We start from the raw sequence: 24448 nt of genomic DNA, 5'->3' as shown, positions 1-24448 counted from the left end.
GTCCTGTGTTTTTCCGTAATCTGGACAGTAACTTTCCATAAAGTGTAGAATCTCCTCAGAATCTGTGGTGGAAACTCGTCAGTACTTGTTCTGTTGTGGCTCAGACAAGTTAAATTTAATGCAGTCCAATCCTACCTTTCCTGTGCCAGATTTTATTCAACATGACTTTGGGCTAACTGGAAATTCTGAAAGTCTTCATTTTAGTACTGTTCTGATTGGAAGAGGTTGATATAAGGGTCTACAAAACAAGATTTCATCAAAATCACATGCGCTGGCTAAATTCAGCATTCTGAACTCAAGGCTTAATTATATCTTATAGACATAATTAATTGCATTTCTGGTTAACAATAAAATAGCCAGGCTATCTCTTAAGTGAGGAACATCAGAAAGACTAACCCCATGTTAAACACTGTGGAAGGAAGAAAGCAAGTCTGTTGTTTTATACATATGTGCCTAGTTGTGAGTAAGATCCAATGAGCACAGTGAGATTTATCTTTAAATAGGCATTTATAGCTTGATGCTGTTAATTCTACTAACAACTATTTGAGAACTATTGGAATGCTGGAAGCTAACAGTTCCACGCTGTATCCCATGACTCAAAGAATCCTGAATTTTAGCCTGTTAGAGAATTGGCAAGACCAGATTCTATTCAGCCTGTGCCTACCAAAATGGAGCTAGATATTCACCAGCACTTCATAACCTGATCTACATCAGTAACTTCTTTTCATCCTTACTTTTCTTAGAAAAACAATTGTGAAGCATCTTTCTGGAAAGATGGCAATGCTTTTAGATTGCAAAAAATTAAAACAGATAGTTCGACTCTGGTCAGCTCTGAGTTATTTCCAGAAATGGTAGTAGACACAGGAAATACGTGTGAGATGTAACCAGCTGACAGCTGACTTCTGTGGAAATGGTGTATGTCCAAAAATCCACTCTTAGATGTCTTGGGCTGCAAATGTGGCAAAGGGAACAGGTGGAACTCATGTGACTCCTCATTGAGGAGTCATCCAACATGTTGGGTAAGGTTAAGCCCTGAGTAAGAGGGGTCGCCCTTAAGATAAGCTTTTATTATTTCCTGTAGAGGCTGAAATAACCCGTCAGTGTGACATCGTTTCCCAACACTAAAATCTTACACCTCATAAATAAAAAGAAGAACTGAAAATGATGAAATTATGTTTGCGTGAGTCTCATCTGTACAGACGCTCATTTGTCTGAGCGGAGAATTCAGTATATGTTATCTTGAATAATTACAACCAACCAACCAACCAACCAACCAACCAACCAACCCTGTATCTTTAAATCTTCCACGAGAGCCACTAAAATAAATTGCTCTGAATTCAAAGGAAATTGTCCCCTCATCCCTTCTAGTCCAGTACATGTACTGCATTGATCTGTGAGCCCAACTTTCCTTTAAAAAAAAAGGAGATATCTAACCTGGTTTTAGGAATGTTGTGGGGGGGGGGTTTATGGAGCTTTTAGATTGTGTTGTTTCTCTTTGCCATATAATATATGTGGGTGTATGCATAATTTTGTATTTATTTATTTATTTTGTCATGTTTACATAGTGTATATTGGAGGTGGTGACACTTTGAGAGCTGTATGCAATGAAAATTCATTACATGTTTGACGATTAGTGTACATTCAAAGTGACATTAAAGTTATTCTTAAATTCTAAGTCTAAGGATGAAAGGGAGCGAAAACCTGAATTCAGATTTTTAACCGAGAAACAGGTAACTCGGCTACTCCTCACCTTAAAATAATTTGATTCCACAAGAAGAAGAAAAAAAGAAAACCACCCAGGTAGAAATGTCTTTGGGGAGTTGGGTGGGGGCAAAATTCCGGAACGACCTGTGAAAGCCAGAGGGAGGTCAAGAAGGAATGCAGAAGCCAGGAGGTCTCCAAGCAGCTTTGGTCACGTTCGCTCGCGTCTTCCGAGGGGCTCGGAGGCACGCCCTCGGCCAGCTCTACGCCGATTGGCTCGTAAGTGGGCCGAGGGCCAAGGGGCGGGGCCAAAGGCGCAGAGGCTCGACAAATCTGCTGGTTATAAAGCTTCGGGCTCAAGCGGGCGCCGGCGCCGGCGCGGTAACAAAGCTGCTACTTGAGCGAAGCTCTCCTTCCCAGACCTCTCGCCGCGATGGCTGTTCGTAGCAGTTTCTCTCGGCTCCTCCAGCAAGCGGGCTCCCCTCTGCGGGTCCCTCGGAAGCTCTCTCATTCGGTGGCCATCATTGGGGCCCCCTTCTCCCGGGGCCAGGTAGGTGGGCATCGCGGGCAGGGGATAGTCCAGACCACCGTTTTGTCCGTCCGGGAATGCGAGAGGTGGGGGAGAGAGAAGGGGGGAGAGGCGTCCTTTGGCCCTTTCCCCCCGGGAAGGGGGCGCGGCGGGGCTTGTGGACCTCCGCCTTCCCCAGCCAGCAGCCTAACAAAAGGAAGGGAACTTGATGCCGCGTGCTGGGCTGGGGCAAAGGGATGCTCCGAAGATGAATGATCTATTTATCGTTCGTGTCCGATCCAGTCGATCCGCGATGATGCTCCCTAAGCAGGAGCAAGGCTGCTGCACCACGCGGTCGTGTCGCAAAGCCTGCAGCGATGAGGAGGGGAAACGGGGCGGCGGTGGGTGTCGGAAGGCAGGAAGGAAAGGTTGGGATGGAGCTTTCTAGAGAATTTGGCTGGCTGGCGGGGAAGAGGGGTGGCGGCGACAGAGGATGCTCCTGGGAACTGGAAATTTCCAAGCGGCCTCGTGGGCTCATTGATGTCACTTCCCACGACTGTCGCTTGTAATCACGGCGGGGATCCCTTTTTTGTCTTGCAGAAAAAAAGAGGAGTGGATCACGGTCCTGAAGCGGTGCGGAATGCGGGACTGGTTGGAAAGCTCTCCAGCATGGGTAAATGGGAAGGGGAGGATGGGAGCCCCTATCTTTCAGGAAGGGATCTGAATTCTCTGTTTCTGGTCCTGCCCAACTTCCCCCACCCAGACGTTCACATGCTATGATTCACTATGAGTCTACCTTCTGAAACATTAAGGTTGTTGCTCAATCTGGTGTCTTCCAGATAATTTTGTGCCTATTGTTCTATGTTCTAATTGTTCTAATGTTGCCCAGCCCTCATCCAGTTTAAGGAAAGGAAAAATGTATGTTTGAACAATTATACTATATTACACTCAATCCACAGCCCATATCTTATGAATTCCCTGGCTCATTGAGGTGAAGATAGGAAACCATGGAAAGGCTTAGTCCAACACACTTGAAAGACATCATAGTGGAGATTGACTTATGAGATCCTACTCATTTTCAAGGCATAGATAAGGAGATCATCAAGCAAAAGGGAATAGATTGAAACAGACTTCAGTAAGTGATCGAATAATTTGAAACAGATTTAAATAATTCCAAAATATACTGTGCTATTCAGTCTTTTTTAAAACCACAAAGATTTCGAACTAAATCTTTCTAATCTCCAAGTTAAATATGAACTTAGTACTTGCCTCTTTTTGAAACCATCAGATTACCACAAAGATAACTAACACACACAGTAGAGGTTTTTAAAAAATCCGTTATCTTGAATTAAAGCACAAGTCACACATTTACACTAGCTGATATGTACTGGATCATCCAGAGCTTAGCTTTGTGGCAGTCACTAAAAATGATTAGTAGTTACAACATTCCAGAGATTCTCGAAGGAAAACTGCATTTCAGAGTTTAATAATACTTCAGTGTAAAAAGTTAATATCATTTTGTGAGGATGATGCAATACATGTCCATTATTAATTAAGAAGTTTCATCAAACATTTCAACTCCTAATTTCTTTTATTAGAGGGGCTGTTAAATGCCAGAGGATAAAAAAATGTTTATTCAAAAGTAGTGAAATAGGAAATTTTTCAAAAGTAGGAAAGATGAGTAAACTTTATCTGATGTTAAAATTGTAAAAATGCCCTTAACTGTAAAGTTTGATGAAACCTTGACGTTGAAAACTGAGTCATAATTATTGAGTAATAAAAATAAGGAAGTAATCTAAGAAGTATCTGTAGGAAAAAAACATATAAAGTATATGGAAGGAAGAAATACATAATATTTAGTTGAAAAATGAAACTTTTTTTTAAAGTAAACTAAGTTAAGGACTACATTAACAGTCTTAATGCCACTCGCCATATGCAGCATCCCCTGCTTACAGTGTCTTGATAATTTGGACACATTTTGATTACAAGCTCAATCTTCATAATGAAAAGGAATAATTAAGTGCTCTAAAAATGTTTAAAAGTAGTAAGGCTGAAGATTTAAATGAAATAACTGAAATTTAAATGTGGTTTTCTTGTGGAGGTGCTGTGTGATTTGTCTATGTGAGAAAGCTACTGCTCTGACTGATAATTGAAACAGTGCTGTTATTGTTCCTCTGTATAAAGGAAAAGTTAGCAAGAGTGAATACAAAAACTACAGAATTTCTTTGTTGTTAAAAGTGCCTGGGAAGATGTTTGAACTTTGAAAGTCTCTAAGAGATGATAGTCTGAGAAATGCAATGTAGTCCAAGCCTTTGTTTTATAGCAAGCCATGAAGAAATAGATGCATGCGAAAAATAAACATTATTATGCTTTGTAGATTTAAGGAAAACATAATAAAGCAAAAAAACTTGAAATATACAATATAGAGTTGAAATTGGCTGATGCATATACGTGCATGTACATCTATTCATAGAAGTAAAATGCATGAAGAGGAAAGATGCTTAGTGAAAGAGTTGGCACTGGACAAGGAAAAAGGGTTTGTAATGACTTCATGGATAGAAGAATTTATGGATAAACAGATAGAATGCTTGTAGTGATTGTATGGGTGTGTTACTTGAGAATTTGAATGTGGAGTAGGTGCAGATTATTTTGGTTGAGAATATCAAAATGATTTTCAGCATATGTTAAATGATGCAACAAGGAAAGTGAATTAATGCATTGTATCAATGTAGTTGGGCTTGACAGGAAATATAGAGCAATACACAAATTGTGAGAAGATGTGTAACTTGATAGTATATTTAATAAAGATAGGAGAATTAATGAAAAAAAGTAATGATGGTACAAATGCTGGTAGGAGGTAACACATGTTCAGTGGTGAAAAATAAATGTTTCTTCAAAGAAGGGGAAACTGCAGTGTATAATAAAGTACTTTTGTCCACTTCATTATTCCAGAGAGTTGGTATCAGTGGTGGGTTCCGGATTCCATTGCAATTGGTATAGTTGCAATGGGGCCCAGCATCCTCCACATGAATGTGTGCGGTGCATGTGCACATGTGCACAGTGCGCATGCGTCTTACCATCCAGCAATGCCTCCGTGACGCTCCAGCTGCTCGGTGGACCGTCATGCAGGTGCTATACGTGCCATGCGCATGTACAGAAGCGCCAAAGGGTTTAAAGACAGGTAAGGAGCGCAGGCAGGCCCTCCAGAGCACCATACCAGAACAGTACCTGGTGCTCCAGGCAGGCTCCGGTATGCCTGTACTGGGGTGTACTGCCTGCAACCCACTACTGGTTAGTATGCCTTATAAATAGGATACTTCAGGTGCATTTGTGGAACAAGAAAAAGTAGTGTTGACAAGTAATGGGTGTTGAATAAATGTAAAGTGAATACAATAAGTGACCAATATGAAAAATATGGTTTATTGATATGGAAGGAAGGAACAGGGGTTGACTTGCTCTTGAACTATGTGAAAGAATAGTGGTTGAGAGGAAGAGAAGACTAAAGAAATCATGGTTCGATGGAACTGGTTAGATCACAAAGAGAGAGCTAACAAACCTAAAGAAGAGGCAACACATACAGTGGAAGTGAGGATGGTAGGCAAGAGTATAAAGATATGCAGAGACGTAGATCATGCACACTTCATACTGGATCATTACATTGCCCTATACATGTGACACACTGGCCCGACAAATGTGTGCACGACAAAAGCATGCCGACAAAACCGTGGCGTGAAAACTGCGACGTCAACGCGCTGACAACAGTGCGCCGACAGAAGCACGATTTAAGTTAAAGTAAGGGTTAGGGTCAGGTTTAGGATTAGGTTTAGAGCGCGCTTCTGTTGGTGCGCTTCAGCGCTCATTTGTCAGCGTGGTTTAGAACTTGCGGTTTCGTCGGGCACACTTTTGTCGGGCGCCCTTTTGTCGGTGAACCATGTGACACTACAGATTAGCATCTGTATAGCAACCTTCCCCAAGTGCATGTGTGGGACCAAGATTTCCTCAGTAGCTGGATCTTTAGGAAGTCTAGGAATTGGTTCAACACATCTGAAGGGCACCGTAATGTAGAAGATTGTTACTTTAAATCAGTGGTTCCCAAACTTGGCAACTTTAAGACTTGTGGGCTTCAACTCCCAGAATCCTCCAGCTAGCTCTTCTGGCTGGAGAACTCTGGGAGTTGAAGTCCACAAGTCTTAAAGTTGCCAAGTTTGGGAACTACTGCTTTAAATAAATAGCCTGAAATCAAGCACACCTTGCTGCAGTATCTGTGATGACAAGGTAACCATCGATCTAATGTCTCCATGGAAACCTTTTTTCTGTCCCAACTGACTTTAATTCCTTAAAAGTCCTTGCTTTTTTTCAGTAGTTAGAGCAGTGCAAAACACCAATCGCTCTGTTATGTTTATTCCTGTTAATGTCTCTCTGAACTAAGTGTCACTAAATGTTCTTAGTAAATAAAATACAGAATGTTTGCAGCTCAGTGCTTTAGGTGATGGTTGTGTCCCATAAAAAGAGAAAAGGGTAAGTTGAAGTTTGTTAGTTTAAAACATTTGTATAGCCACCCCTCTTAAAACAACACTGGGTTGTTTTAATGCTTACAAACAGCAAGTATTAATAAGCATATTAAGTTAAGTGGATGGGGGTAATGCACCTATCTTCTGGCAAATGAAGTGCCATGATTGGCAATAGTTATCACAGCAGTTTGTGAGAGTGCTCTCATATTTTCACAATTTCAAGCATTTTCTTTGCCCAAAAAATTTCTACTTCTATGCCATAAGATTCACTTACAGTAACAGAACTCTTTGGGAATTATTCATAGGAAAACAATAGCAATTCTAAATTCCGTCATATTCTGTCACCAAACAAAGGTAATCTATACAACTCTGCTTTCTTCTCCATTCTGCTCTTTCCTAGGTTGTCAGGTATATGATTTTGGAGACTTAAGTTTCACCCCAGTGCCCAATGATGAACTGTACAATAACCTGGTCAAGTACCCACGCTCTGTAGGATTAGCTAGCCAACTTCTGGCTGACGCTGTGAATGGAGCTGTGACAGCTGGGCATAGCTGCATAACCATTGGAGGTGATCATAGGTGAGTTAGGAAAAGTGAAACTACCATATGACTTTTATATAAAGACCATTGATGTACATGTTTTATATTTACACCCATTAAATGCTTGCTTGAAAGTAACTCATATGAATAGTATAAAAAGAAGTGTTGAGCCCTAAAAATATTTTGGTTATAGCAGTTGGTGAAATTCCACAAATGGAATCTGGCAACACTAGATCTGAGAATGATTTGGGGGACTAGATGACGTTGTATCCATTTAAAGTTATACTGTAGGACCTACAGTAATGGTAGGTAGGTAATGGATATACTACTATTGTACTAAACAAAAAGTGCTCAGGTTATTTTAAAAAAAAAAACCTCTTTTACAATTAAAGAGAAACACACATCTGCTTCCATTACCATAATCTCAACTAGTCTAGAATAACCTTCCTATTTCAATCTAATCGTAACATTATTTGAGGAAGCCTATATTACCATAATGCCTCTAAAATTCCAGCTGTTGGAGAGCAGTGGGCTATGGTTATCATGCTTAGCCTGAGGATCTGGTTGACACTTTAAAAAAAAGATTTTCCATCTGATACATATTGTGGACACTTTGGACTATTGACTGTAAAACATGTACTTAGCATTTTACCATCAATGAGGACTCAAATTGTTGGGAGCAATATGCTGACACTGTAAACCGCTTAGAAAGGGCTGTAAATCACTGTGAAGCTGTATATAAGTCTAAGTGCTATTGCTATCTCGGCTATCTAAATGGTGCTGATTAAGCCGATGTAGACAATGCAATAGCGTAAAGTTATATACTGATTTCACATTTATCCCTTTAACCCCTCAGTGGCAAGGCATTGTGGGCAGTGCCTTGCATATCAATGCATGTATGCATGACATGCATTGATATGAATTTAAGCGCTGTTATCTTATACATTTGATTTCCAAAGTGATTTGGTTACCCACACTTATCAGATATCCTAATTCCACTTTCCCCAATTTAGACAAGGCTGATATAAATCTGAACTGTTTTCCCTTACAGTTTAGCACTTGGTTCCATCAGTGGACACGCAAGGCAGTATCCACATCTCTGTGTGATCTGGGTTGATGCCCATGCTGATATTAACACTCCACTCACAAGCCAATCAAGAAATCTCCATGGACAGCCGGTTTCATTTCTTTTAAGAGAACTTCAGGATAAGGTAAGTTGGGATTGCACAGTGATGTAACAAGGAATGGCACTTATTGAGCTTTCAGTACTTTTTTTTTTTAATTGGAAGTAAATTTTAGAGTTCAGAGGTAATATCATATTTCTCCTAGTTACTAGTTTGTAGGGGCATATGTCCTGAATATCCAAGAGTGGTTTTTCTTTGGGGTATATTATTGGGGGCATAATTCATAAAGATGCAAGCACCTCTATATTGAGTTACTCAACATGATTTGAGATTGGGTGGCTATGGGTTTATCATATGGCAGTTATGGCTAACCTTTTCCAGACCGAGTATCCAAAGCACACGTGCGCCCTAACCCCCCAAATGTCATGCATGGTGTGGCTCCTGTGCATGCATCCCATCTATGTGTGTGCGCCCCTCACATGCCCCCACCCCCACACATGCAGCCTTCCTGCATGTGCCTTGCCCCCTGAGCGTGTACAAGTGGCCACACACATGCACCCCATCCCACACATGCCCCCATGCATGTGCGGCAGGGACACGAAGACCAGCTGACTGGTGGGAGGCACGGGTGCATGTGCAGTGGAGATGAACGATAGCTCAAGTGTCCACAGAGAGGGCGCTGTGTGCCACCTCTGGCACGCATGCCAGATTCACTATCACGGCTATATGGCAATTCTATTATACAATCCTTTCAGAATAACACATATGTGCTTACATAGTCCGCATTTAGTGACTGCCTCATTTAGCAACCATTTGAAGTTATAATGATGGCAAAGCAAATTCCTCACATTTATGACCTTTGCAGGATTGTATATGTAAAGCAAAAGTAAGCTGAAGTAAGAAAGATCATACGCAGGGTCACATTTTTTACTTAGTGACCACTTCGCTTAACAGACCCAATTGTAGTTGCTAAAGGAGGATTGCTTGTATTTTCTACCTGTTAGGAATAGTCTGTTATTTGATGAATTGTAGCTGAAAGTTAATGGCTGTATATGCTGGTATTCCTGCAGTTTTCCTTCTAAAGGAGTGATCATCCATGGATTTATTTTCTATATCTCCCCTACCCCCAGTAATTTAAGAAGCACTTGTTTGATCACACCCATTTGAAAAGTACTACAGACTCAAGATATGGGGGAGAATTCGTTAGCTAGATTTACTTCCTGTTTTCAGCAGCTCAACATGGTTATCATTCTTATCCAAACTGAGAAAGTTAAAATAGCATTGTAGCTAAATACTCTTATTGCATCTAACTGTTGGAAAGTTATACAATCAGCTAAATCTTAATTGCCCTTAGGGCAGGGATAAAAGTAACTTGGCTTCATCTTTTTTTTAAAATGCTCATTAACCCTAGTCAGCTTGGCAATGGACTCAAAAGAGGTTTATTGAACAGCGCACACTCAGTAATCTGAAAGGGTACAGCGCGATCTGATGTTTTCATCAAGATAATGAAATTTCCAATTGTTTTGTATAGGAGTGCAATGACGTATAGGAAAGAGGCATCTTTTGCAGTGCAACACTGCTTTCCACCCCCACATTCCTTTTTTCACCTCCCCGTGGAGCCCTCTGGCCATCAATGTAGTTCATAATACAGGTAGTCCTCGACCTATAACAGTTCATTTACTTTGAAGTTACAACGGCACTGAAAAAAGTGACTTACAACCAATTTTCACATGTATGACCATTGCAGCATCCCCACGGTCACATGATCAAAATTCAGATGCTTGGTAACTGACTCAGACGGTTGCAGTGTCCCGAGGTCATATGATCCACCTTTTGTGACCCTCTGACAAGCAAAGTCAAGGAGGAAACCATCATGTTATTAACTTAATAATTGCCGTGATTCACTTAATAACTGTGTCAAGAAAGGTTGTAAAATGGGGCAAAAATCACTTAACTGTCTCGCTTAGCAACAGAAATTTGGGGTTCGATTGTGATCGTATGTCGAGGACTACCTCGACTATTTCAATATTAGAATGTTTTCAACAGCTTGTGTTTTGGAGTCCAGCAAATTTTATGAACGAGATCAAGTTCTTTTATTGGGATTGTTGATATCCGTTTGGTCTGGGCTGGAGAGAAAAAAAAGGGGAAAAAATGTGGTATCTTTAATCTATTACAAGTTACCGGTATTTTTGTGGAAGAGAAAATGTTACGACTGCAGCAATATCAACTAAAACAAGTCCTCTATAACAAGGTATTGGAGGTAGGGGCAGGAGGGAGTCTATACTAAAATCATGTTGAGTTGGCACGGTCATGGCATTCGAATATTTCCTGGACCAGATTTTGAAGGACCATGTTTTCCCCTTATTTTGAAGGTGCCAGTGCTTCCTGGATTTTCCTGGCTAAAGCCCTGTCTTTCACAATCAGACATTGTATATATTGGCCTGAGAGATGTTGATCCTGCTGAACAGTAAGTACATGATAGCTAGTTTAAATGAATACTTATTCCCTTCCTCCCAATTTGTGGCAAGAACATTGCTATAGTCTAGAGTGACTGCAAGGGTATTTAACTTTAATCTTTCTCTCAAAACAGTTATATTCTGAAAAATTATGGCATTCAGTATTTTTCGATGAGACATATTGATGAGCTTGGAATCCAGAAAGTGATGGAAAAAACGTTCGACCATCTTTTGGGAAGGTAATATGTTTTGAAGAATATTTGTTAGGCAATTAAATAAGCAAAAAACCTGATCATTAGTAACCATTAGCCATAACCTACCGATTACTAGGATAAGTGACCTATTGCAGGACAACTGTAAACACAAGTATTATCATCTTTTGTCAGAGGGCCAAGACCAATCCATCTGAGTTTCGACATTGATGCCTTTGACCCATCACTGGCTCCAGCAACAGGGACAACGGTCTTAGGTGGATTAACATATCGTGAAGGCATGTTCATTTCTGAGGAAATACACAACACAGGTAAAAACCACTTATGCATTTTTTAAAAAAAATGTGGGTTAAGGTAACAAGAATCACAAAAATTTTAATTATATGCTTGCAGGATATCTGTACTACAAAAATATTCAGAAATGTTTAAATCAAAATGTTAACAAAATAAATCTAATAGAAGCTTGGATTCTTTTATTCTCTCTCTCTCAATAATTCATGAGGCATCCTGGACTGAAGACGACAATAGCAGTGTTTTTCGAGCTTTCAGATGGCACCTAATTTAGTTTTCCTAGTTAATAAAACAAAACAAAAATTACAGGCTGTGCTGCCAAATTTTAGCATTAAGCTATATGGAAATGTAACTTCGAGAAGACAGCGTTCCCAGTTCATCCCCCAGTTGTTATCATTACTCCATTTTTTATTTGTGTATTTATATTACACTTCTCCAACCTTCTTGACTCAGTTTAAAATTATCAGGGAGTTTTAAAGACATATATCATATTTTAAATATTTAACCATTCATCTGCTCCTGGCAACAACAAAACATAGAAAAAGGAAATAAAACTATTGGAAATTTCTATTGCTCTGGATAAAAGGAGGGTTGAAGTACGATGCAACATGTAAGATCTGCTATTTGGCTGAAGAGATTTTTTTTTTTTAAACACTGCAAATTTCTGTCTCTTGCTAAATAACTCACTGCCTTCACTTTCTCAGGCCTGCTTTCAGCTATGGACCTTGTAGAAGTAAATCCATTCCTTGGAGCTTCACAGGAAGAAGTGAAAGCAACAGCTGGTTTGGCAGTAGATGTGATCGCTACAAGCTTTGGGCAGACGAGAGAAGGAGCACACATTGTTTTTGAAAATCTACCAACACCTAGTTCGCCGGATGAATCAGAAAATGAAGAGCAAGTTCGGCTTTAGGATCTCCCAAGTGGCAGCAGATGCCACACAAAGGGCATTATGTATAGTTCTGCTGATCTACTAAACAAGTGGACAGAACAAAATGAAGTGTACTACATTCTGAAGTCTTCACTCAGCTTTGGAGATTTTTTTTTTCAGTTGGGAAGTCAAACTGTGTCACAAATTAATCAATATCTTCAATATAAATGACTATCGTATTATATTGCAGATGTAGTTCAGTTTGTCTTTTCTCCAGCCACATCTCCTCCCAGTAGCACTGCACCATTCTCAGGACACGTCAAGACTGACAAGCCAGCACTACATTTTAAACGTAGTAAAATACAATCCATCTTTTCAATCTGTAGTCAAACAAGCTATTGCCAAGGAATGTCCATATAGTGGATTGAAGACAGCAAAGGAGAAAAGCTGCATCTCTTCAAGCCTTAGTGAAGAACTTGTAGTAGACAAGACCTCCCAAGATGATTACCTCCAGGATGATGATGACAGAGAGTAACAATTTATTTGTCATAAGCCTAGAAAAAAATAGACATGACCTTTGTTGGTTTTTTTAAACTGCAAGTCATTCCCTTTTATGGAGTTATGGTGACCACAGAGACCATCCAATTTCATTTTAGGTAAAGCAAACCCTTTGCATGTTTATTCAAAGGAAGATCCCTTTATGTGCTGCGGATTGTAAAGATAATCCTAGGTAAATAGGTACAGAGTTACAGCCACTGTGGAGAAAATTAATCATGGAGAAGTACAGTATTAACTATTTTTATTTAAAACATCATGGTTCCTGAGATTCCTTATAAAACATCAAAATACTCTTGCTAGGAATTATAGACCCTCCCTGGAGAAAGTATAAAAGAATAGAGGCAGAATTATACTTCATTCCTAACTGAAGAGGTAAAACTGTAATAATTCCAGTTTTTGGCAAATGGCACGAAGAACTGAAAACCTGATAATTAATGGCTTGAATATTGTTTTTAGTACTTCCCTTTTGTATAGCCAGTTCTTTCAATAAATAATAAACCTTACTGAATGGAAGCCCCTGAGTATTTTTTCCCCTGCTAGCGTGCTAAAAACTGCTGCTGTGGATGTGCATGTGGACATGAGGGAACTACAGAAGAATCCTTTGAGGTCTGACTGCTCAGACCTCTCTCCATGGGGCCTTAGTCTCCGAAAGTGGCCAATATTTGTAACCAGGCCTCTTGGAGAGCTTTAAAGAACAATCCAGCTAGTCACTTGACAAGATGTAGAAATTAGACCTTTCACAGCATTTTATATAGTACAGGCAATCCTCTACTTAATGACTACAATTGAGCCCCAAATTTATGTTGTTAAATGAGACACTTGTTAAATGAGTTTTGCCCCATTTTATGACTTGCCTTGCCATAGTTGTTACATGAATCACTCCAGTTATTAGCATGGTTGTTAAGTGAATCTGATTTCCCCACCGACTTTGCTTGTCAGAAGGTTACAAACCGTCATAAATATGAGTCAGTTGCCAAATGCCTGAATTTTGATCACGTGAACAGGGGCGGGTGCTGCAAAGGTCCTAAGTATGAAAAACTGTCATTAAGTCCCCCTTTTCAATATTCTTGTAATTTTGAACGGTCACTAAATGAATGTAAGCTATGGACTACCTGTACTTATATAGCTTATTTTCTTTTGTTTCTTCCATTCTGAGAGGTGAGAGGCATCTTAAATTTAAGGCATATCCTATTTTACTATTTTCTTCTTCTTCCAAGGGGAGGGGAGAGGGAAATCAACCTACAGTATCCACTTAAAAGAATATTATAGTTAGAGAAATATTTGTGTTCATGATAGGATTTTTATCTATCATATTCCTTTAGCTATCTGGCAATCACTTCCTGTATGTGCCGCATATGAAAGGAGGAACTTGCAAAAAAGCCTGCTCCTTCTCTCTCTGTAGCAAAAGCTAAATTACCAGATCTGCGAAAATCCAGATGACCCCTAGATGGAAACAAAGAGGTACATTCTTGCTGCTTTCTGCTCATTGTCCAGTGGTTTGCAGCCTAGACATGGTAGCCACAGCAAAGCTTGGATTTGTTTAGCATCCAACTCACTAATGCTCCTTCACTGTTGGACTTCATATTTAATGCACCAATGTCTAAAGGTGCACCAGCCATACAAATTATAAATCAATCAATCACTCACTCACTCACTCACTCACTCCCTCACTCCTAACTACATAGACCTACAAATTGCTGAGCTTGACCCCTGAACATTGCCATCTTTCCCACATCTATATATATAAAAAAGCCATTCTTTCATAGGGACATCGAAGGTAGGCCAAGCCTCTACTGAATGAATGAGCTTCACAAAAATCCCAAACATACGAAACATTCTGATTCAGGGCACATTTTAAAGCATCATTTCACCAACCTTCTTGACATGGAACGTAGGATCTTCCGACTTCTGCTTAAATTTTCATTTGTGTTTACTAACTGTAAAGAAGAAGGAAAACACAATGAACTCCCTCCTGCTTGGTAAGGGATTAGGGTGCCACTTTTGAAAGTTCAGAAGCATTATATGTTAAGCAGAAAGCCAAACTTAGAGAAGGATATTTGGCCTCTGCTTTAAATAAGATAATGACTGGAACATATCTAGTCAGCTTAACACAGAACGACCATAACATTCTGTAATAATAATTTTAAGAAGTATGACACACCCCAACTTATGTATTTCGGTATTTTTTCTTTTATGCTAATAATCTGAATTATGTTTCTGATAACAAGACCAAACAACACACTATCCAAGGTAAAATCTTGGTCTTTTCCTGAAGGAGGAAAATATTGATAGTGAATCACAAAGATATCAGATAACCAAGCAGCAGCATTTTGGGATTGGTTAAGATTCCATCTTCTGTGTCAGAGCACAGACCATGACTAAGTTTCATTATTGGACATTAACTATGTATTTATCTATCTAGTTTCTGAGATTTCAGCAGTATATTAAAAGAGAAATCTTATCTTTAAAATAAATTAAAACATATCTAAGGAAAATCAAACCCAATCTCAAAAAAACAGTATTTGATTCTTTAGAAAAAGTAGACCCGTTTTATTGCCAGAAGAAAAAATATTCTTTAACTATATTGTTACATTAAATAGTTGTCTAAGCTAAATATTGCTATTTCATTGCAGTCTCCCCTCAGCATTATCCCCATCATGAGAGAGAAAAGCCCCACAGAAAAGTGATACAGGAAGAGAGAATTGCTAGGAGAGTGCAAATATATATTTTTTCATAAAATCAGAGAAACCTATCTGTTGATAGGAGAAGAAAAACAGATAGTTCTGTTCCAGTGGCATTTTGAAAACTTACTCTGCCTTTGGTGCGTTCCAGCTGTTCACGCTGCCCACCTAGTTCTTCAATGATGTCACTACCAATTTGATCAGTTTCTGCGGCAATTTGGTGTGTCCGATCCAAGCTCTGAGTGGCTCGATTCAAGCTTTCTGTTCCCTGAAGCAGTAACACCCTCTGAGACTGCATCTGAGTCTAAGAGACAATTAAGACCTATTTAAAAAGGCAGAAGGGATATTTTACCTTTCAGTATGTTCTTCCCTGAGAGTGGAGTTTTAACTCATGCTAGCAATGTAATAGAATAAGTTTCCTATTGATGAGAGAAACAGCCTATTTTTTTGAGAAAATATTGGCAAAGACACCGAGGTGATCCCATTCCCTGTCCAAATTATCTCTGATGACACCTAAATTTTTAGTTTGATTCTGCAATCAAAAAATGTCCCCTATACGACAGCAGAAACTATGCATATAGGTTATTCACACACACACACACACAAACACACTGATTCAAGCAAATGCTATCAACATTTTCTTAGAGTATTTACAATCAGTTTCCCCCTCTTTCAATATAGATCATTCAGCTATTTTCTTAGGGGAGTGGCCCCCAACATTTTGGCACCAGGGACTGGTTCCAAGGAGACATTTTTCTGCGGACAAGAGAGAGCGTGGTTTTGTGTGCTTCTTGCATCCCACCAATGGGGCTTCGCTTGTTTATGTAGCCCAGTTTGGCATGCCACAGACCAGTGCCGGTCCACGGATTAGGGTTGGGGACCCATGTCTTAGGGGACATTGATTCAGACAGATATTAATAGTGTGGTGGACTTAGACACTATACAGTTTAAATGGCATTAACCTAGTAATTCGAATAGTGATGAACTGTATAAACGCTTGCAGTAATAGTCAAATGGCACAGAGTGTATTAAAAATGAAATTTTTGTCAATGTACTACATATTTGACTTAGTAATCTTCAAGATGTGTGACTACTTCATTAGACATTCCAAAACCTAGTGTGCTTACTACTCACTTCCCTTGAAAGGGAAAAAGAAAATGTTTATGTAATAATTTCAGTAGAATTTTTGAAAAATACCTAAATTAAAGTGTTTAAAAAAACAACAACAACAACAACAAGACTGCTTGTACTGAATCAGAAACAGAGAAAATGCTGGTCCTCCAGCTTGTGCCTTTGGTCAGTCACTTTCTCCACTCAATGTACCTTACAGGTTTGTTATTATGGGGAAAATAAGGGGGATTCTAAGACATCTTAAGTTGTACAAAATAAAATCAGGACACAAATCAAATCAATCAATTACAAATTAAAATACACCCCTGTTTAGCGATAATCAGCATATGAAAGACGCATCTATTCTACACGCTCACGAGCAGCACTGAACAGAGAAATAGCTTAATAAGCATTGCAATGTTTATATTATTTATAGTCTGCTGCATTTTATATATTACAAGACTGAAACAGCTGTCATAAATACATGCTAGTTGCCAAGAGTCTGAATTTTGATCATGAAACCATAAGGATGCTGCTATGATCCTAAGTGTGAAAAATGAATGTGAGCCACTTTTTCAGTGTCATTGTAAATAGTCCCTAAATAAATGGTTTTAAGTCGAGGACTACTTGTATTATCAATGATCTCTCAAATTTGGAAATGAGAACTTGGTTCTGTTTTCTCTTAATTTGCTAAATACTCCAATGCGCTTAAAAAGACCTTTACTATTTGCAGAATTTTATAAGCAGCAAAAATCCCTGAAATCCAGGAATAGCAATAGCATTTAGGCTTATATACCACTTCACAGTGCTTTACCAGCCCTCTCTAAGCGGTTTAGAGTCAGCATATTGCCCCCAACAATCTGGGTCCTCATTTTACCGAGGGATTTTTACTACTGCATTTACTTTTCAACTAAGCCCTCTTATTCTTTCTTTTCTTTATATCCCCTCATTTTTTCCAAGAAGAATCTAAGCTTGCTTCTAATCTACCGAGGCATTAAGGGCAGATAAACTTGTGTGTTTTAATAATTTTGTATTTTCTAATTGTTTTCCAAGTCAATTTGTCTCTTCTCCTATAACTCTTAAGTTTTCACCATGAGCTCAGGCACCAGAATATAAATAAGATAAACATTGCAATACTTATTAAGCTATTTCTCTGTCCAGTGCTGCTATGTACCCCTTCCTAAATAAAAACCTCAAGTATGTTGACATCAGAACAAACTCTAAAATAATTGTATATCTAGTACTTACTCTCTGCTCATTTTCCTTAGAGAAGATACCAAACTTTGAATTTCCCCGGGCACTCGGAGCTACTCCCAAATCCGTACTTTTCATTTTCCTATGAAATGTGCTAAGGTCTCCTTTGTAAGTTCTAATTTTAATCATCATTTGATTGCGGAAGGACACGGGGGCATATTTCAGTTCTTCTTCCATTTCCTTTAACTAGAATAAGTTTTAAAAGTAAACATTTATCAAAATCCTTGTTACATTTGTATTTGAAACATGAAATCAAGACTGAAAATTATTAATTTACCAGAAACATCACATCACAGACCTAATTAAAAAAAACTACCCAAATTTCTTATGAATCATATTTCACTAAAATATAAAATACAATATATATAGTAATTCACTTCTTTATTTCTAAAATATGTATCCTATGTTTTTATTTTAGAAAAGTTACCCTTTGCCTGACCAAAACTGAGCTTATTTAGAAATAGCATTCTGCCAATTTAAATACATTTCATGCAATGACAATAAAAGCCAAAAATGGAGAAAATGTTTTAAGTATTTTCATGTTACTTATACAAAGCAGTGAAGAAAATATGCTTCACAAAAGGTTATAAAAGGTTTATAAAACATATATCTGTTTCAAATGTAAAAAGCTACAGTGTGTAGGAAACCACCAAATACCTCGGGCAAAAGGCTAGATTTCAACCATTTCCCTATCTTTTTATGAAAAAAATTAACTACTTTGAAGTGGACACAGCTAAACACAGTGTTGTTACCATTCTGATAACAAAAACAAAGACCAGACTCAAAAGAATATTTCACATTGCTCCATAGCAAACTTCATTGTAAATAAATACAATGCAATCGTCTGTAATGCAATTATCTTTGTAGTGTTTTAAAGATAAATAGTTATCTTTAAGTCCAATTAAAAAAAATTAATATTCTAGATGAATTTAAAACTTTTTTTTAACAGAAAGCAGATTAATTTGTTCAAATGGGTATTGCAAATGCTGGCTTTGGCTTGTCTGAACAAATCATGAAATGGGAAGGAAAGAAAAGAAAATGTTTTTAAAACGAATTATTTCAATCAAGTGTTTTTCAGTCTTGGCAACCCAAGTTGAAGTCCCCATGCTAGTTGGGGAATTTTGGAAGTTGAAGTCCACACCTTAAAATTGCCAAGGTTGAGAAACACAATATTAAGCACTTTATTAAGGTCCACTGTGTTTAAATCACTCGGATTAGTTTCATATTCACTAGGACAGTGATGGCAAACCTTTTTTCCCTCTGGTGCCAAAAGCGTGCACGTGCGCTATAGTGCGTGTGTGCCCACACCCATAATTTAACACCCCCCCACGCCCCTGCATATGCGACCCACTGCATACCCCTGCGAATGTGCGCACGACCCCACCCCCCCGCGCCATATTTTGGGCCTAGCAGGCCGCCCTGAAGCCTCTGGAGGCCGGAAACAGCCCATTTCCCGACTTTTTGTAGGCCCGTTTTTTCACAAGCCCTGTACTTACTTGGCATTGTGTGGAGACTCCTTGGAAGGGAAGGGCAGCATAGGTGGGCCAACCATAAATCATCTTGCCAGTGCGTGCATGCGTGCTGAAGCAAGCTAGGGCAATGGCTCATATGCCCACAAATGTGGTTCCGCGTGCCACAGGTTCGCCATCATGGCACTAGGATCAATGGTGGGTTTCCATTTTTTTTACCTACCAGTTTGCTCGTGCACACGACACTTCTGCGCATGCACAGAAGGGTCCGGGTGGGTGTGCGGAGCCCCACACCACTGCCACTACCGGTTCATCCAATCTGAGCTGAACCGGGAGCAAACCCAGGGTTCTAAAGCTTTTTAAAGAATCGTTCATATTCTTACCGTTTCATTTGCTTCTTTTAGTTTTTCATCAAACTCTCGGATTAACTTTTTTTTCTCCTCTACAAGATAAATTTTTAAAAACATAAATTTTCACCAAAGGACAAAATATTAGCAGTACAAAAAGAATTCATACACTACCATGTTTCCCCGAAAATAAGACAGGGTCTTATTTTCTTTTGACACCCCCCCCAAATGTTGCTTAGGACTTATTATCAGGGGGGCTTATTGGTTTGGGGTTGCCAGGTGGCTGTTCTCTTGCGAGCGGGGTGCCTGAAGAGCCAGGCACAGCCTCAGGGGCAAACCGCTGTGTTGTGCTGTCGCAGCAGCGCAACAAAGCTGCTATGAGGTGACCATGCTCACGAACAGCCACCCAGCAACCCCCCTTTCTAGCCAGGTAAAGCACCACTTACCGACCCAGTAATCTCAAAGCACTACGCTCATGGTGCTCTGCCCGGCTGGAAAGGGAGTGCCTGTTCTGCCCCAGCTTGCGTGCTTCCCAGCCTCACCATGCCCTGGCCCAGCTTTCCCTGCAGGGCCAGGGCATCACCACCACAGCGCTGCTGCCGAGTTCTGAGCACAACTGGCTTCCAAACTCCGGAGATCCGCTGCTGAGTCTTCTGGCAGCGGCCACTTTTGGACTACGCTCTATTGTTGTGGGCCATCTGCAGGAACACTCTCTGTCCCACCCGAGTCTTCCAACAGCCAGCTCACAACCATAGAGCATAGTCCCAGAGCATCCACTGCCAGAAGACTCAGCAGTGGATCTCCGGAGTTTGGAGTCCTATTATGCTTGGAGCATGGCGGCGGCGGCGGCGGAAACAGCATGGGTGCCCTGGCCCTGCAGGGAGAGCTGGGCCAGGGCATGGTGAGGCTGGGAGGCACGCAAGCTGGGGGCAGAACAGGCGCTCGTACAACCTCTCTTTCCAGCTGGGCAGAGCGCCACGCGGCTTAGCGCCTTTGGGATATTACTGGGTTGGTGAGTGGCACTGTGCCTGGATGGAAAGGGGGGTTGCCAGGCGGCTGCTCATGAGAGCAGCTGCCCAGAAAACCCACCCCCTGCTCCAGCTGGGCACAGCATCACTCACCAATCTAGCGGTATCCCAAAGGCGGCAAGCAATGTGAGCGCCTTTGCTCCCTTTCACCCCCAGCTCCTGTGGCTTGGTGCTATCAGGCTATCGCTAGGTTGGTAAGTGGCGCTCCGCCTGGCTGGATGGTGTGTGTGTCCAGGGAGCTTATTATTGGGGGAGAGTGTATATTTTTGCCCACAGGAAAAATATGGCATGGACTTATTATCAGGATATGTCGTAGTTTCAGGGAAACATAGTAGATATATTATTTATACCTTTGTTGTGCTTGCTCAAGGTTTTATATTAATATTCGAAGCGTTTTCCACCTCTGAAAGTGGCAACTGTGCTGTCACTTTCAATAATTAGAGGTAGATTGTCATATATATATATATGGAGCTGCTCACTTTTTACTGGATCTCTGACTAAATGCCTTTATGAACTAAGATTTTTTGGTGTTGATCTCTAGGACAATGTCTCTGGAAATAAGTTCTCAAGCAGCATAACAAAATTATAAAGAAAAACCTTCTACCAATCATACATAGCGTACATATGTACATACACATATATGTATACGTACATTTGTGTGTCAAGGCTCCGACTAATGAACCCAAGAAGCTGACATTGTCAATAAATTAAAAAACCACAGACCACTCATTTTAAATAATGACTTATTTTTCCTATCATTTTTATTCAAATACATTCATGTGTCTCCAGAATTGTCATCTCTAGTTAAGCAGATCCCATACAAAATGACTGTTTTTGTACCTTATTAGATAATGGGCTACATTCAAAGATATTGCTCTGCTGAGGGAACAATATAGGCCCCAAAGCAATGATATTTTTTTTCTTCATACATATCCTGAATCTGTTCTGGAGGGTACATGCAAGGTGATACCTATTATATTAACCTGATTGGTTCATATAATTTTGTAAGCAATCCACAGATTTAGTTCATTGACACTATTCATGTCCTTTTATTGTCAGCTTTACTTTAAAAACTTTACACAGCACTCTTCCTACCCAACTAAATTGCCTGCTAAATAAAGGATCCTAAAAAAAAACCATGTATCACTTAACCCTACCCTTATCATGTACTCCAATCAGGACTAAATAAATTATTTTTAAATGTTGTTTTGAATTATTTTCAGAACAGATAAGTTTGGCAATACCTCCCCTCATCTCCCAAATTCCCAGAGATTCATGTAGCTTTTGTCTTTATGACATTTAGGATATTGATTTTCTTTTTTATATGTATGGTGGCCAGAGTCATTAGGAAATCAGGCAGCCTCAAAATTGGATAAATAAGCACATAATACGATAGTATGTAGCAGCTGCCAAAAAATAAAAGCAGAAGTCTTCCTAGGCTGCATTAATCAAAGTATTGGGAAAGGTCAAGAGAAGTTAAGATTCCTCTCTGCTTTGCACTCCATTTTAGAAAGCACACTGATAAATTTAAGGTGTCCAGAGAACAGAGACCAAGGTGATAAAGGACCTGAAAGGAAAAATAGTTGGCGGTGTTGGCCTGGAGAAGACTCTGGGATGATATGCTAGCTGTTTTCAAGTATCTGCAAGGTTGTCATGTAAAAGTCGAGGCAGACTTGGTGAATATCATTAAGGCATTACAAGGCATTAAAATTCATTGGGGCATTGAATATTGGATCATTGGGGCAAATAAGAAATGATCAATGGAACAATCTACCTAAGGAGGTGCAGGAGTTTCCTTCACTAGAGGTGTTTAAGCTGAGACTGGATGGACATGTATCTAGGATACTCAGCTTGTAGATTTATGTATTGCACAAGGGTGAATTTCAAGTTGTGTGAGGTTACAAGAGTACAGGTAGTCCTCGACTTAGGACCACAATTGAGTCCAGAATTTTGTTGCTAAGTGAGAAATGTGAGTTTTGCCCGTTTATAACTTTTGTTGCCACATTTGCTAAGTAAATCACTGCAGTTGTTAAATTAGTAATACGACTGTTAAGTGAATCTGGCATCCCCATTGACTTTACCAGAAGGTCGCAAAAGATGATCACACGATCCCAGGACACTACTTATATCTCTTGTGTAACTCTACACTGTCTATTTGTCTTTATTAAAACATGACAACCAGCTCTCCCCCTCTCTTTCTCACACACACACAATTACAAGAGATGTGAAGACTGTAATTCAATGCTGCACCATGCAATTTGTACCATGTAAACAAGTCAGCAAGTAAACAGGTTAGAAAGCAACTGCGAGAAGGGGGGATCAAAGGCGAAGAAAGAAGCCTAGCCCTGAATATGTGTGTTTTTTCTTTTAACCTGAATAAACTCTCTCTATATGGTGAAAATGCAAAGCTCTTTTGTCCTCCCCCAAGGGAAAGGGAGAACTTGCCACAGCCAATTCGCAGTGGGCACCCTGGCGCAGGACAACTCGCCACGGCCAAGACAATTCGTTGTGAGACAATTTAACAATTCTATTTAATTATTTAAAATAAATAAAAAATATTTTAATTTTTGCCATTCACATTTCATTTTGTCCCTCCTTTTGCATGCTTTCTTTAAATGATTCTGTTCCACCATTGTTCTTTGATATTAGTGTAACTCTTGTCCTGCAGTTGAGCTGTCCTGTGGCGAATTGTCATAGACCCCTCCCCGAATCATCAGCCTCCCGCTCTGGTATCTGAAGGGGGCACCGATTGGTTTCCGTTTTACCGGCACCCGATAACCCTCGAGCTCCCCCTCGTCACCTCGGGCAGCGACCTCCTCCCTTGTTTGGGAACCTCCGCGTCATGGCCCGGAGAGGCCCGGAGCCAACCCGGGGAGAAGCTCCCTCCCACAGCCACCCCCGCAAGACTGGAGCGCTGCTTTCCTACGTACCAACCGCCCAGTTCCCGCGCAGCCTCTCCGGGGCGCTTTGCAACTCCCCATGGAGGCTGCGAAAAATCTCGTGCAGCCGCTCCAGATGCTCCGAGGAGCCGATGCTGCGGTCCGCCATCCCGAGGAAGTCAGGAGACAACAGCTTCCTCCCCACCCCCCACCCCCGATCCGACGCCGCCCGGGGATAACTACCGCCTGGAAACCATCCTCCACCGGCACTTCCGGGATAAGGGGCGGAGCTTAGGCCACACCCTCATCCTCCGTCCCTAGCAGATCGTCCCGCTAGAGTGACTAAAGCAGTGCCTGGAAATAGTGCTGTCAATCGCAACAGCGCCGCCATCGTTGCGGCGGAGAAACAGCCACCTCTCTGAGACGCGGGGAGGGGAGGGGGAGACAATGTTTGTATTTGTTATTCATACGAGGATAGCAGCTGAATAGGAGAATAGATGCAAACCCCTTCCATATTGATGTCAGAAGGAACCTAGCTGTAAGGAGACAAAGTTAGGCTGCCACAAAGAAGAGGGGGTGGGGTGGGGGTGTCAATTTATTTTCCAAAGCACCAGAGGGCAGGACAAGAAACAATGGATGGAAACTAATCAAGGAGAGAAGCAAACTGGAATTAAGGAGAAACTTCCTAACAGTGAGGACAATTAACCAATGGAACAGCTTGCCCTCAGATGGTGTGGGTGCTTCATCACTGGAGGTTTTTAAGAATAGGCTGGACAGTCACTTGTCTGGAATGATATATGATCTCCTGTTTGAGCAGGGAACTGGACTAGAAGATCTCCAAGATCCTTTTCAGCTCTATTCTGATTCTGATTTATTGCCCAAATCTCCTCTGATCATTAGGAGGCAAAATTC

At 40.4% G+C, this 24448-nt stretch overlaps 2 protein-coding genes across 4 annotated transcripts; one reads left to right on the top strand and one right to left on the bottom strand.

Moving 5' to 3' along the window:
• The first annotated feature begins 1850 nt into the window (after window positions 1–1850).
• ARG2 (arginase 2) lies at window positions 1851–12692 on the top strand. The gene is made up of 8 exons (XM_032227678.1): window positions 1851–2251; window positions 2810–2882; window positions 7121–7298; window positions 8311–8470; window positions 10756–10850; window positions 10974–11078; window positions 11226–11362; window positions 12047–12692. The coding sequence occupies exons 1-8, from the start codon at window positions 2135–2137 to the stop codon at window positions 12250–12252; spliced, it is 1071 nt and encodes a 356-aa protein (XP_032083569.1). The 5' UTR covers window positions 1851–2134; the 3' UTR covers window positions 12253–12692.
• VTI1B (vesicle transport through interaction with t-SNAREs 1B) lies at window positions 11257–23819 on the bottom strand. 3 transcript variants are annotated; one of them, XM_032227667.1, is made up of 6 exons: window positions 23588–23819; window positions 19666–19724; window positions 17808–17999; window positions 15580–15753; window positions 14644–14705; window positions 11257–11341 (listed from the first exon to the last, which is right to left on the bottom strand). In XM_032227667.1, the coding sequence occupies exons 1-6, from the start codon at window positions 23703–23705 to the stop codon at window positions 11314–11316; spliced, it is 633 nt and encodes a 210-aa protein (XP_032083558.1). In that variant the 5' UTR covers window positions 23706–23819; the 3' UTR covers window positions 11257–11313. The 3 variants fall into 3 exon arrangements, with proteins under 3 accessions (XP_032083558.1, XP_032083542.1, XP_032083550.1); XM_032227651.1 differs by lacking the exon at window positions 11257–11341 and adding an exon at window positions 12455–12764; XM_032227659.1 differs by lacking the exon at window positions 11257–11341 and adding an exon at window positions 13704–13792.
• Window positions 23820–24448: the final 629 nt, after the last annotated feature.

Source organism: Thamnophis elegans, chromosome 1 (genome assembly GCF_009769535.1).
Source record: "Thamnophis elegans isolate rThaEle1 chromosome 1, rThaEle1.pri, whole genome shotgun sequence".
Lineage (NCBI taxonomy): Eukaryota > Metazoa > Chordata > Lepidosauria > Squamata > Colubridae > Thamnophis > Thamnophis elegans.
This window is presented reverse-complemented; position numbering and strand designations above follow the sequence as displayed.

What these genes read in the sequence shown, in the direction of transcription:
- ARG2 (XM_032227678.1), top strand. Translation starts at nt 2,135, where the DNA reads ATGGCTGTTCGTAGCAGTTTCTCTCGGCTCCTCCAGCAAGCGGGCTCC. An exon ending in TGGAAAGCTCTCCAGCATGG is followed by an intron (nt 2,883 to 7,120) that starts GTAAATGGGAAG and finishes GCTCTTTCCTAG; the next exon opens with GTTGTCAGGTATATGATTTT. An exon ending in GATGTTGATCCTGCTGAACA is followed by an intron (nt 10,851 to 10,973) that starts GTAAGTACATGA and finishes CTCTCAAAACAG; the next exon opens with TTATATTCTGAAAAATTATG.
- VTI1B (XM_032227651.1), bottom strand. Translation starts at nt 23,705, where the DNA reads ATGGCGGACCGCAGCATCGGCTCCTCGGAGCATCTGGAGCGGCTGCAC. An exon ending in GCGCGGGAACTGGGCGGTTG is followed by an intron (nt 19,725 to 23,587) that starts GTACGTAGGAAA and finishes TTTATCTTGTAG; the next exon opens with AGGAGAAAAAAAAGTTAATC. An exon ending in CTAAGGAAAATGAGCAGAGA is followed by an intron (nt 15,754 to 17,807) that starts GTAAGTACTAGA and finishes ATTGTCTCTTAG; the next exon opens with ACTCAGATGCAGTCTCAGAG.